At 41.5% G+C, this 13,416-nt stretch overlaps 3 protein-coding genes across 3 annotated transcripts; 2 read left to right on the forward strand and 1 right to left on the reverse strand.

Annotated features, from left to right (window-relative positions):
- LOC141906299 (ATPase family gene 2 protein homolog B-like) lies at positions 1-5,196 on the forward strand. The gene is made up of 9 exons (XM_074795546.1): positions 1-73; positions 309-1,462; positions 1,600-1,803; positions 1,968-2,120; positions 2,641-2,850; positions 3,290-3,511; positions 4,015-4,161; positions 4,248-4,370; positions 5,032-5,196. The coding sequence occupies exons 2-9, from the start codon at positions 326-328 to the stop codon at positions 5,194-5,196; spliced, it is 2,361 nt and encodes a 786-aa protein (XP_074651647.1). The 5' UTR covers positions 1-73; positions 309-325.
- A 332-nt stretch (positions 5,197-5,528) lies between these two features.
- LOC141905770 (uncharacterized) lies at positions 5,529-9,571 on the reverse strand. Its single transcript, XM_074794788.1, has 2 exons — positions 9,473-9,571; positions 5,529-8,799 (listed from the first exon to the last, which is right to left on the reverse strand). Exon 2 carries the CDS (start codon positions 8,773-8,775, stop codon positions 5,977-5,979), a length of 2,799 nt encoding a protein of 932 aa, XP_074650889.1. The 5' UTR covers positions 8,776-8,799; positions 9,473-9,571; the 3' UTR covers positions 5,529-5,976.
- A 106-nt stretch (positions 9,572-9,677) lies between these two features.
- Positions 9,678-12,826, forward strand: LOC141905771 (large ribosomal subunit protein mL65-like). The gene is made up of 4 exons (XM_074794789.1): positions 9,678-10,489; positions 11,076-11,184; positions 11,337-11,537; positions 12,097-12,826. The coding sequence occupies exons 1-4, from the start codon at positions 9,719-9,721 to the stop codon at positions 12,588-12,590; spliced, it is 1,575 nt and encodes a 524-aa protein (XP_074650890.1). The 5' UTR covers positions 9,678-9,718; the 3' UTR covers positions 12,591-12,826.
- Positions 12,827-13,416: the final 590 nt, after the last annotated feature.

The following is a 13,416-nucleotide window of genomic DNA, read 5'->3' on the forward strand; positions in this document are numbered from 1 at the left end:
CCAGTTCGGGAACGACGGATGAAGACGGTTTGTTGTACAAGGCCAAGTCGACATTGGAACGGTTAATAACTTAGTACGGTAACGGAAATACGATCGCCTCGATCACCGGCTAAATCGACAGCTTTATAAAACAATCTATTGGACCGATGTGGGTTTTTGGGTCCATTTCATTCGTCAATCGCTCGTCGATACAAAATGGCGGCTTTTTGAACATAGAAAATAGTTACTATTTTGCTATCATAGGGTCCAGTAGTCAGTTACCTGTCTGTGGTAAATAATGTTATCAATTGTGCTCTTTTTTTCCCCAGTTTTTAGATAATCAGTCATGAATGAAGGTACAGTTGTTTGTACGCGATGTGGCGGCTTCGACCAGACTTTACAGAGATGTCGCCTCGGACCGGAACTCATCAACGATTTACGCCTAACATTGAACAGCATTGTACGCATTAAAACATCTTACGGAGAATTCATATGTCGTGTTTGGCCGCGGGAAGATTTACAAGAAGGTGTCATGTCAGTAAGTGACCGCGTTATGGCGATAGATGATCACGATGGTAAATTAGCAGTTGATTGGCTAAACTGTCGAGTCAATGTTCCGGGCGATTTAAATATTCTGAAATCGGTCGAGCCGAAATCGCTCGATTTGACAATCGTCGTCAACGAAAATGTGGATATTTCAAAACTCAAACTTCGCCACAAATTATTAGATAATTATCTTCATAACATATTGGATCGAAGAGCGGTCGTCGAAAATAGTCAAATAGATTGTACCGAACATGATCTATGCGCATTATATGGATTTCATAAGATATTGATAATGGCAAAAGATCAGCAGCAGCAGCAGCAGCAGCTAGAGGATGGCGTAGATTATGCTTTGACTATTGGCGCTAAAACGAAGTTGATCGTGAAGAAAATTTTGAGTAAAGCGCGTCATGAACAAAGATGCCATAAACAGAAATTCAACATCGCCGGGTTGGACCAACAAATAAAAGTTCTGACCGACTTGATAAAACTGCCTCAGCTACACGGCGCTAAATTAAACAAATTTGGAATTCCTTGCTCAACCGGGGTATTGCTGCTAGGACCACCCGGCTGTGGGAAAACGTCCTTAGTTCGGCGTGTCGCCGCGATTTGTGATTGTTATGTCGTGACTGTAAATGGACCCGAGCTGCTCGGCAATCGCCCCGGAGAAACAGAAACGAACTTACAAAATCTGTTCCTTAAAGCTAAAAACCATAGCCTCGAAGGCCCGTGTATTCTGTTTTTCGACGAAATCGATTCTTTGTGCCCAAAAACTAAGAAAAGCGGCGCCGGTCAAGAGGAAAAAATAGTTAAACAACTAGTGACTTTGTTAGACGACCTCCACGAATGTAAAGATACATTCATCACAGTAATAGCTGCCACTAATAGGCCTAATGCTATTGATTCCGTTCTCAGGAGACCGGGACGTCTTGAAAAAGAGGTGAATTACTTTCTAGCATTAGATTTACGTCTTCGAAACAATTTTCAATTAGCCTTGATGTTGTCTATTTGTGTTATTTTTTCGAAAAATTTGATCATATCTTCGCTTGTTCATGATATTCGGTTTATCGCGATTAGGTATTCGTTGGAATTCCGACTGCGGATCAAAGACTGAGCATATTAAAAACGCATTTGAGCAAAGTTAATCTCGGCTTGGAAATTTATTTGGAGCGAGTTGCGCAATCAACTAATGGCTATGTGGGCGCTGATTTGGCGTCATTGTGCAGAGAAATAACGCATAGAGCTTTAAAAAGATTGGACTGCATTTCCCAGCCATTACAGGTACCGTAGAATTTGATTAGATGCTATGTATATTATATATATATATATATATATATATATATATATATATATATATATATATATATATATATATATATATATATATATATATATATATATATATATATATATCCATGGCTATGAACAATTTTCACACTAATTAGGCTGACCTAAATGTGACGATGGAAGATTTTAAAGTGGCTTTGTCAACGATTCGGCCTTCAACTCAGAGGGGCTCGGACGTACTTGTCGATTATCGACCGATGAAATGGGAGAACATCGGCGGGTTAGACTCGGTCAAACAACAATTACAACAGGTGAGGTTCATCTTAGAATACCGGATGGTCAGCTGAAATTGGGAAAAAAACTGCTTGATGAAAGACTCAATTGACAGGGGCGGATTTAGGGGATGGTCTCGGGGGTCTGACTTCCGTTTCAGGTTGCCCTTTTCGTAAAGACAAATAGTTAAAACCTGCCGATTTGACACTCGTCCTCTTGGAAATTTCAATCTTTCAGATTACATTCATTCACCAGATGAAGCTTCTATACATAAGAAGCAAAAGCTCATGCATCAAATGAATAGTTAACCTATATAGCACTACTTGTTTCCTTATTTAATCTTTCGGATTTATTTCTTCAAAAATATCTAAAACTGAGGGTGGAACCACACAGAACAGAGGCCTTTGACTTAGCTGCTTTATCTGAGGAATGCCTTTTCGTCAGAACCACCGGCCTTCAAGTTTTCCTAGATCCACCCCTGATTGAATGAAATCAAGTCATATTGAAATGTTTAACCTTTTACATACATATAAGGTTTAATCCTCAAATATTTTGTAGGCTGTCGAGTGGCCGATACTTCATCCTGATGCATTTAAACGTATGGGAATCAGCCCGCCGAAGGGTGTTTTACTGTACGGACCTCCGGGATGCTGTAAGACTACACTAGTGCGTGCTGCAGCTACTGCTTGTGGCGCGACTTTTCTCGCCATCAGCGGAGCTCAGCTATTTTCGCCATACGTCGGGGATTCAGAGAAAGTCATCGTCCAGGTATAAATACTTTTCCATCATTCATTGCTTTTTTGGCTGTAATTTTTAGTGATGAACATCACGCAGGGCTGTAAAGGGCAATAGCCGAACACAGGCATGTGGTCTAATGAAATAAAAAGTCCACACCTGATAACATCTACTATTTGAGAATAAATCCTACAATTTTTAAGCTCAATTACTCTCAAAAATATCTAAATACTCGGAACAAATTTTTTAGTTCATTTTCAATTGATCCACTATTCCTCTCATTTTTGGTGATTTTTGTGGATATGTCACTATGTCAACTATCCACTAGTTAACTCTAACCAACTTTTGAGCAACTGGCCCCTCTGGTCTGCAAGTCATAAGACAATAATGATCATGATGCACCTTTTGATATGTGCTGATATTTCTTCATTACTTCGTATTTTTACAATACATTTATTATCATACAATTCAGGTGTTTCAACAAGCTCGGGCAGGAGCGCCATCTATCCTGTTTTTCGACGAAATCGACGCGATCGTCGGAAAACGTACGGAGAAAGGTTCGAGCGGTGTACAGGAACGTGTGTTATCGACGTTGTTGAATCAGATGGACGGAATCGGTATCAAACTCGTCGACAAAACGAATATGAGCCAAAAGATTCACGAAGGTGATTCAACGAATTCTGTTGTACCAGAGGTATGATCGCATTTCTTCTTTTGACATTCGCAAATGCTTCAAGTTATGAAGTTGACAATCTTCACCTCTGTTGTCTCTACACTCTTTTTATTAAGCACAATAAGGGTAGGTCTTGTTTGTAGTGAAAACAAGGAAGGTAAAAGTGAATTTCATTTTGTCCTGGGATATCCTCGATTTGAAAATTACCGATCTGCTTTATTGGATAAATGATAAAAAATATTGATTCTACTTTTGGAAACCTTGAGAAATGGTTTCGATCCATTCCAATCATATCTAATCATTGAATTGTACCTTCCAACTTCTATACGGGAAAAAAGAAATTCACTTAAATTCAATTTGGTAGCTATTAATTCTGCAAGAAAACTATTTTTATATGCATTCTATCATTTCTGACCTGTAGGTTTTAATTAGATATTATTATAATGAATGAATGAAATTGAACCATTCCCAAAGATGTGTCTGGTGTCATGTTATTACATACAAAATTTGACGAACATTTTCAGGGAGTTGCGGATGACGTCACCATCAAGGTAGATAATAGAGATGTACTGGTCGTCGCGGCTACCAATCGGCCCGATATGCTCGACGCCGCATTGCTGCGACCGGGTCGAATGGACCGTCTGATATTCGTGCCGCCTCCAGACAAACAGGTTCGACCGAATTCTGAATATTTTCTACATTAATCTAAGACCGGTGTTTCGAGACGTTGCTTATTCTATAAAATGTGTCATTTCAGACTCGAATGAGTATTCTCAAAGTACATACAGCGAAAATGCCAGTGGCCGAGATAAATATCGATTTACTATCAGATCTAACTGTTAACTATACAGGCGCTGATCTAGAGAGTTTATGTCGAGAGGTAATGAACAAAATACTGTCGTGTCAATATACACTCGTACATATCCTATGTCGATCTAATCGAATCACTAAACATGAAAATCCTTGCAATTTCTCTAATTCTAGACAGGGACTGGTTTCATGAGTTTCAAAGTTTAACTCAAATCTTTGGTGTACGGTAATTGCTATTGGTTACTTTATGTTTTCAATGACGCAACAATTGAAACTTGACCGTTTTTAGCTTAAACATTTTCGTGAAACCTGACCCAGATAATCAAATCCTTACTAGTTTATTTACAGTAAAACACCCTTAATTGTCGTTAGTTTATCCAGATTTTGATATCGGGGGCCCAGTTTCATAGATTGTCTTGAACCCGTGGACTAACTCAATTCTCATTTTCAATTGAGTTAACCCCCGGGTTAAAGGTAATACAAGTCTATAATAAAACAAGCCCTGGGTGATATCATTTAGTCCTATACATCGATGTACATAAAATGTGATTTTAATCTGGACAAATTTCGTTGGTCCCAAATGATTCAAATTAAACGGGTTCTACAGTATTCTAGTCTGTATGAAAGCGACACAAGAATTCTGACTGAACAGACAATCTATAGCCCTAAAATGAATCACTAAAATAGCCATGTAAGGTTTCGCTCATCGTTTTGTCGTAACATTATTTCAGGCTGCTCTGCAGGCACTTATGGTCAATGGACTAGACGCATCAGTTGTCAAACAAGAACATTTTATCTCCGCTTTAAGTCTCGTCAAACCGTCCCTTTCACAGGAACAATTGAAATATTATAATGATTTACATCTGAAAATAAAGACGGATAAATCCTCTAGATGACGAAATAGAAACTGTTTGCTTTTTTTGCTGAATAGACAACATGAGGCCAGATGTGAAAATCTGGGTTATACCGAGGTTTGAAGAGCTGTTAGGACTTTTGACTGGGATGCTAAGTTGAGGATTTGATCCAAAGACAATATCCCAATTATAATTTACTAACACGACGTCTAAAGGATCAATCCACTACACGGCCCCTGATGCATGATTCCTCAGCACAGAGGACAAGCTTTCGTCACACCAAGAAGAGACCACCGAAGCATCTCGCCGAAAGAGCTGTAAAAACATCACGAAGAAAGTGTTTAATATGAACGACTTACGTTTTATTCGCCCAAAATAAAGAAAATCAAGGCATCTTTTAAAATATTGATACGATAGTTCATTCGCTACTCTGATCATCATAACATTTGACAGAAATGATTTATGTGAAACCGTAAAAAAATTAAAATGAATTTCAACCAATACATTGATGATGTCTGATGTCATGCGGTGGACTTAATTCTAACAAATTGCAGTATCCAATATGTAAATGATATACATGGTTAACTATACAATTATTTACATAAAAACGTTTAATAAACTAGGAAAGTAATGAAAGTGGAGAAAAATGGAAAAAAATAAACCATCGTTGATAAAATGGTTAACACTCTTAAACTCAATCAAGATCAAGCATACCGGGCATTCGCCTAATAAATGCAAACCAAATCTATGCAAAAGAATACCGGTAAGTGACATTCATCGTACATTTTTCAACGGGAAGTATTTCAAAGATCAGAGATTCATTCAATCATCTAAACAAATGAGTTCAGGCTGCGTGTTACTACTAGCCGAAGTGGCCGCGATGGGTTCGCTCAGCGACATCACCATGCCAATTTTCAGACCCATTTCTTCCCCACCCGATTCATCGACCGATGCCGAAGACGTAATACTAGTCGGTACTAGTAGACTACTAGTCTGAACTAGTAGACTTTCCGTTGTATTGTTCGTACTATTCGAGCTAACAACTGGAGTCGTAGTAGTAGTAGTCGTCGCGATTGAAGACGAAGACTCTGATGATAAACACAATATATCACTGTCGCCACTTCTGTTTCTTTGCTCCTGGTAGTTGTCTCGCGTAGGTGTAGGATTTTCACTAGTGGTGGTTGTTAAAGATGACGAAGTTTCAGAAAAACGCGGTAAGGAAGGAACCCGAGTGATAGCCACCGTCGACGCAATAGAAACGGATGATATCGCAGCATTCGTCGCAGTAACAGGTTCTACATCAGTCACCACGGAAGCAGGCTGTACAGCAGCAGTAGGCATAACAACAGATGGGATGCTAGTAGATACCATAGAAATAGAAGATGAAGCCGAGACTGCTGAAGCAACAGTCTGGTCATTAGTTGATGTAGCAGTTACAACAGAGTGACCATCGATGGATGTCACAGCAACAGTTGGGTCACTAGCAGATGTTACAGTAGCAGATATAGTAGCCAACGTTTCAGTAGCAGACATAGTAGCTGATGGTCCAGAAGCAGACGTGGTAGTAGCTGATGGTGCAGTAGCAAACGCTGTAGTTAACGTTAGAGCAGCAGAGGTGGTAGCTGATGTAACAGACGCAGCCGAGGTACCTCCTGTGATGTGAACGACGTCGTTGGTTTTCGACTGGTCGTTAGTTGCGGAAGTTGCCGAATTAGCGACTGCCGGTTGCTGCTGAGCAGCTGCCGCTTTAGCCGCGGCCTGTTGCTTCGCTAACTTAGCCGCGAGCAATCGATCTTTGTATATGTAGTTGAGTTTCGACAAAATGCCGCAGAAATCGGACACCTTTATCAGTTTATTACAGGCTAGTTTCTGTTCATTGAGACGCCTCGCTCGAAGCAACACGGCCGATAAAGACGGCGAACACTCCGCCAATTCGACCTTTAACACGTCGGTCAACGCGTATAAAAACTCCGAAATGTCGATCGGTTTGAAAAACTGTTTGACGACGTCTTGCACCAAAATCAGATCGTTGTTACCCTGCTTTTTGACCATCAAGAAACGCTTTCCTTCGATGGTCGCCAATTGCAGCGTGTGCTCGGGTGGAGGTTTACTCGCTACGGGAATATTCGGCCGAGGCGCATTGTTTGCCACGACAGGATTATTTAACGACTGTGGCGGCGCGGCGTTCGAGTGAATGACCAGCGCCGGATGCTGATGAGACGCCGATTGAACGACGGCCGGTCTGAGAGCTTGACTCATAACGGCGTACTGATTGTTCGACCGAGGAACAATGATTCTCGGCTGCGGGGTCGAATGCGCGACGGTAGTAGCGACCTGAGGCCGCGCCGCGCTACCCATCGAGACCGGCGTCATATGGTAAGCCGGCGGTAGTTGAATGTGATGCTGTGCGGGCATCGTAGGATGCTGCACGACCGTATTCGGTGGCGCCCTCGGTACGAACTGCGACGACGACTGCACGGGAATCGTATTGTTACTAGGCACGGCTGGTCGCTGCTGCTGCTGCTGCTGAGGGACTCCGCCGTTCATCTGATTCATCGGAGGGCGATTCATCTGCATCGGATGCATCATCCGATTAGCCGGATTCAACATGATGCCCGGTCCGTACTGAATACCGGGCGGCTGCACCTGGTAACCCGGCGGCGCCGGCATTACGATCGGCACGGCCGCCGGCGGCAGAAATTTGGCGTGCGAGAACGGGTCGTGCGACGGCAGTTCGATCACCGTCGGTTTACAATTGCTGCGAATCACGTCCAACGGAAACAACTCCAACGACGAGTTGAAGTCGAAATCGATCATCGCTTCTTTGCAAACGCGATTGAAAAAGATCACTTCGTCGGCGTTGCCCGGCTGTCCTTTCACGTTCAAATCGGTCATCAAGCCGGCCGCGTATTTCACGACCTGGAATGGCACGAGGCGTTCCTTGTCGTCGCGATAAACGTACGGCAAAACAGTGTTGTTCACCTGCACCCAGCCGCCTCGCGTAATCGAACGCGGGTTGAACTTCATCTGTTTGAGTTTCTCATCGGGGAAACTGTCCCTGACGACTTTGAAGAACTGGACGAACTCGCTGAGTTTGACGATCAAGTCTTTCTCGGTGAATGGCTCGTGGCCGTACTCGAAGTCGCAATGATGAGTATTGATTTCGTTGAGTAATTTCACCTCGTTCGCCGTTACATAATAACTATGCAGCGGCGGTTTCTCTTTCAGCTCTTGCGGATAAACGTTCGGATACCGACTGAGCAGTTTCGTTTCCACGATACGAACGGCCACGTAGTGAATCTTATCCTTGCCGCGAAATAAAACGGGAACGTTCACGTCGACGATGCTCGTCCATCCGAAGATTCCTCGCGCAGACGCTTCATCCATCGGATCTGGTTTTTTCGGCTCGTTGTTACTAGTAGACGCAACGGGTTGTTGAGTCGTCGGTTTAGACGTTTGCGGTCTCGGCTGAATTGCCTGCGGTGCTTGTGTTGTTCGCTGTTGTTGTTGTTGCTGCGGAGGCTGGCTGGTTACCGGTACCGGTGTAGCGGTCATCTGTCCGTCGCTGGATTCTGTGACGTACAGAGCGTCCGGAGGCTCGGGTTTCACGTTTAACGGCATCTCAGCTGCAATCACTCTCTTTCCCTGAATTAAAAACAAGAAAACTAACTTGAAAGTTTATTGAAGAAAAAAATAACACGTAGCCTGTATGTGGGGCCTATGGCCTATCTGTCATCAAGCATTACACAACTTTAAAATCTTCATTTCGTGAGATTACGTTTAAATTCCTATAAATATATCAGATGAAAGTCGAAATATTTTCAGGCCTAGCTTACACTACTGCGGGCACTGGACCTGTCAAGCAGCACGCTACGGGGCTTTCTTTACTACTAACACTGACGTTCATGGAAACAGAGTTCTGTTTCATTTTTACCAGGAAAACCCATGGAATTTGGAAGTGGATGACTTGCCGCTGGTCCCTGTAAATAAATAGGCCATACACTGATATAGTACACACCACACGCACCACACAGACCAGCGGGCACAGCCACAGGTCCACACATACAGTCAGTGTAGCGTGTTTAAAATTTCTATTTTCGGAATGGTTGTGTTTCTAACCTAACCATAACACTATTCTTTACGCCACACAGTGGAAAGGTTACCCAAACTGTAGTTAAACCCTATTTTCTTTCTGATTTTGTTATTCTTGTCACTGTAATTTTGATTTTGAAGACAATAAACATTAATTGAATTGAATTGTTAAAAGAAACAGGCCCCAGGCCCAGACTCCAGAGAAAGCTCTTCTGACTTAACTCACCTCAAATCCTCGTCGAAAACGCTGCTACAGCCCCATGTAATTAAGTAGGTTTATTTGTTAACATAAATTTTGTTAATCAGAGCCGGATAGATTCTGTTTTCGGACCGCAATCGCCATGAATAGCACTAACCTGCTACCTAACTAACCACTAATGTTTGGTTTCGAATCCCAGTAATTAAATCCAGCCATACACGGCCATAACCGCGTTTTAGTGATATTGCATATGGCAGCGGCCTGTCGGCAAAGATGGCTCTGCTAAAAATCGGTCGTTTTCTAACGAATAAAACGTCTCCCGGTAGATTGATTCGTAGATTCGCGCACCAGAATTCAGCTCTACTCAGCGCCGACCCTTCTGAGTATACAGACGAGCCCGAATACCCGGCGATTAAACCCAGATATCCGCCCGGAAAATGGGAAAACTGGACCGAAAAAGACGCCTGGGAATACTGGCTGGCCGGCGACCAGTTATCGGAAATACCGACGCTACACGAAAAGTTTCATCGAGTCGTTTCTTTGGACAAGGAAAAAGCGACTTGGCGCGTGCGCCCATTGGAGAAAGTTCCGAGAATCCTGCCCTATCAGCAGCACGTAACGAAATCTAAAATTATTTCCGATTTGCCGAAAATTTACGATAACGTTGTTGGCTTCGACGCGGAATTGCTAGAAACTGTTAAACCGCTCGTGCGTCGTATGATTCTCCAGGAGAATATTTTGAGCGATCGAGAAAATCGCGACGAAGACGACGATGGTATTATCCGGAGGAAATATTGCTCCGACACGTTGAAGTCGATAATTGGAGCGTTGCGCGCGACGTTGGCCGGGAAGTACGAGCACGTGCTGCGGTCGCACGTCGACGAGGACGCGAAGATCGAATCGTTCTGGAAGGTCGGCGGATACTCGAAGAAAGGCGACGACGAGATTGATGAATGTCGCGGAAGGAATAATTTGGGTTTGCTCCGGATGCAGTTCAGCGATCGCGCGGATTTGTTAATCAGAGGAGAAACTCCTTTACCTCCTGTAAATAAGATTATATTGATAGCTTACGTAGATTAGAAATTGCAATTCAAATGATCTTGCATGAAATGATGGTTTAATGCAGGTTGGAAACTCATTACAACAAACTTCAGGGGACCAGAAAATCTATTTGTTATAACTGATAGTTTGATATGTCTAGTATGAAATTACTGAAATTGTCCTGTTCAGGATGAAATTTTTTGTTCGTAAATCCAGGTCCCACAACCAGAAAAGTTAAAATATAAAAATTTATTTTAAAAACCGAATTTTTAGTTTTCAACAAAGAACATTTCTGGTCATTGCTGAAATGGTCATTCCTAAAATGGTTTTTAGTATAAAACCAAAAATTTCGTTTGATAGTAAATTTTGATATTATGGTATGGTAACTTTTCGGCTTTCAGATTGTGGGACTTGGATTTATGATTCATTCATGACACGCGAAGCTCTACCTCATCATTCTTTGTATCTTATTATCGCATACATTTTGATATCTTATTATTGCTGCTGTAATTCAAATTTTTCAATCCAGATTGTCTCTTAATTCGGATGAAATCTTGTATCTGATTACGGGTAAACTTTAACGTTTCAGTTTTTCGATATAAATGACAGTTTATGTATCGGTGAAGAGCCTCAATACAAGTTTACTCCATCAGCTCTGGGACAATTTGCTAGCAATACTAGCCCTAGTATATGTGCAGGTAAGTACCAGCGTCCAAGTCACAAAAAAATCTAACTTAAAATCACTTTTATATTGGTTGATTCAATTTTCTCAATTGTTGATTTAATTTCTATGGTATTTAGGCAGGAAAATATTACCGTAACGGTTTGTATCAAATTATTCTATTTTCAGGTTATCTGACAAAAAATCAGTTCATCGAAGGAGATCCGTGCGAATTCGGGTATCTAGCTTGTTTGAATAGTTCGCGAGATTTATCGCAGACGCGCAGCGTAAATGTAGCTAATCTAGACGACGATCAACTCAGTCAGTGGGATCTCGGTTATGGAATGCTGACTTGTTTCAGCTGGGCACTAGCCCAGGCTTATAACCAAGGTAACTTTATTGCTGTCATATAGGCCTTACCAGAATTTCATTTCAAAATTTAAGAAATAATATTTGGTGGCACTATTTAGATCCCATAATGTTTTCTTAAGGTATCAGCTCCTGTTTCAGGTTCTGTTTTAAGTTCTTTATGATTGATGATTTCATGGCTTCAAATGATTTGCGCTGGCAAGGATTCTGTAAAGATCGGCCAGCTTCACTAGTAGTTACTGGGTTACAGCGCTTCAATTTAAAATTTCAATTTTAAATTCAAGAGGAATCAACTTTTCTCATTAGTAGATCAATTTTCTGTGAAATCTATATAATGCCATCCATTGAGTGGAAAAGCGACTCTTATATCCTATGACTTGAAAGATAATGTTGAGATTAATATCTATTTGATGACTTGTTTAATTCAGGAGCCTAAAAATGCTGGTAAACTTCCATTGAAATGTAACTAATTTTCACTACGAACAACCCAGTGTATTGATGCACCATCTGGTGTGTGCTGGTATCCCATTCATTGCTTCATTTTCTTCTCGCTAAAAGCTGCGTTGTATTGTATTTACAGGTTTCTCGTATCTAAACGAATTGACGTCGCCGTTTTCGAGTCAAGCGATCGTCGCCGACGGCCGGAAAATAACGTTCGTCGCCTATCAACTCAATACGGTACAATTGTGGAAAGAAAACGTGAACAATCCTCTGCGTAATCTGTGCTGGCATACGCCGCAGATGAACTTATACGAAAAAATCGAAAACGGCGAAGTCGTCGGCTTAAACGACGAGGCTATTAGTTTGATATTGAAATTCTTGCTGATGAAACCGGTTTTACGCGAAAATATGCGACCATATTTGTCCGAGGCGTCGCCGCTTTCCGTCGACGCGTACATGAACTTGAAGGACGAGCCGAAAATCGAGCGGCCCCACCCGCCGCGATTGTACGCTGAGAAAAAGGAAATTTCGTTCCACGATTTGGACCCGTTGACGAAGACGGCCGCCCTGATGGATAGAGTTTATAAGGAGTACGAGAAAAAGTGGGATCCAGTGAAACAAAAGTGGAAATAGAATGACATTCTTATAATGATTGTTTGCTTGAAATGAAAGATTTGGCTCGTTTGTTGACAATTCATAAAAAAGGATCGATTTGCATTGAATCGAACTGAGCTCAACAGAGAAATAACTGTAAATGAGCTCCTCCTATAGACCCTGATATGAAAGAATGAAGTAGTGAAAATTCTCAAGAAATGAGCTCCTATAGTTAACCGATATGAAAGAATAAACGAAAATAAATGAAAATGAAAACCAACTAAATTTAGCAATCTTAATATTTCTTGAATGCTCTTGTGTCTTCGCTTTACGAGCTCTGCCTTGTCATTGGATAATATATAATCTGGTTGAGTGAAAAAATCTGGCAGAGAACTAAATGTCCCGAGGGCAGTGTTGATGAAAGACGTGTATGTATATATATATATTTATAGCTGTGATGACACCGATCAATAAAAGCTCTGCACATGAAGCTGTTATAGATTAAAATACGATAGGATCGTCTGGTTTAGGAGGGTGTGAGAACTTCTGCTAAATATAATGATTATCACATCTTTCGATATCACGATGCATTTGTCGGAGAGATTTCAGCTAGAGAGGAATAGGGCTGTAACGTCATACTGCAGGAAATGCTGTGACTCATTTAGATGTAGGATTTCAAATGCGCCTGGTTTGCATTTATTGTCTGATTTACCAAGTATTACTATAATCAAGATAGCAGATATTGGAGAACAGGTAATTTGTTCTTTTTGTAAATTCAAGACGAGCAGAGTAATTTTGGTTAATTGGCGTCAACATGATTTCTATTGCTGCATGAATATCAGTCTGAATATACATTGGCAAAATG

Source organism: Tubulanus polymorphus, chromosome 5, assembly GCF_964204645.1.
Source record: "Tubulanus polymorphus chromosome 5, tnTubPoly1.2, whole genome shotgun sequence".
NCBI classification, from domain to species: domain Eukaryota; kingdom Metazoa; phylum Nemertea; class Palaeonemertea; order Tubulaniformes; family Tubulanidae; genus Tubulanus; species Tubulanus polymorphus.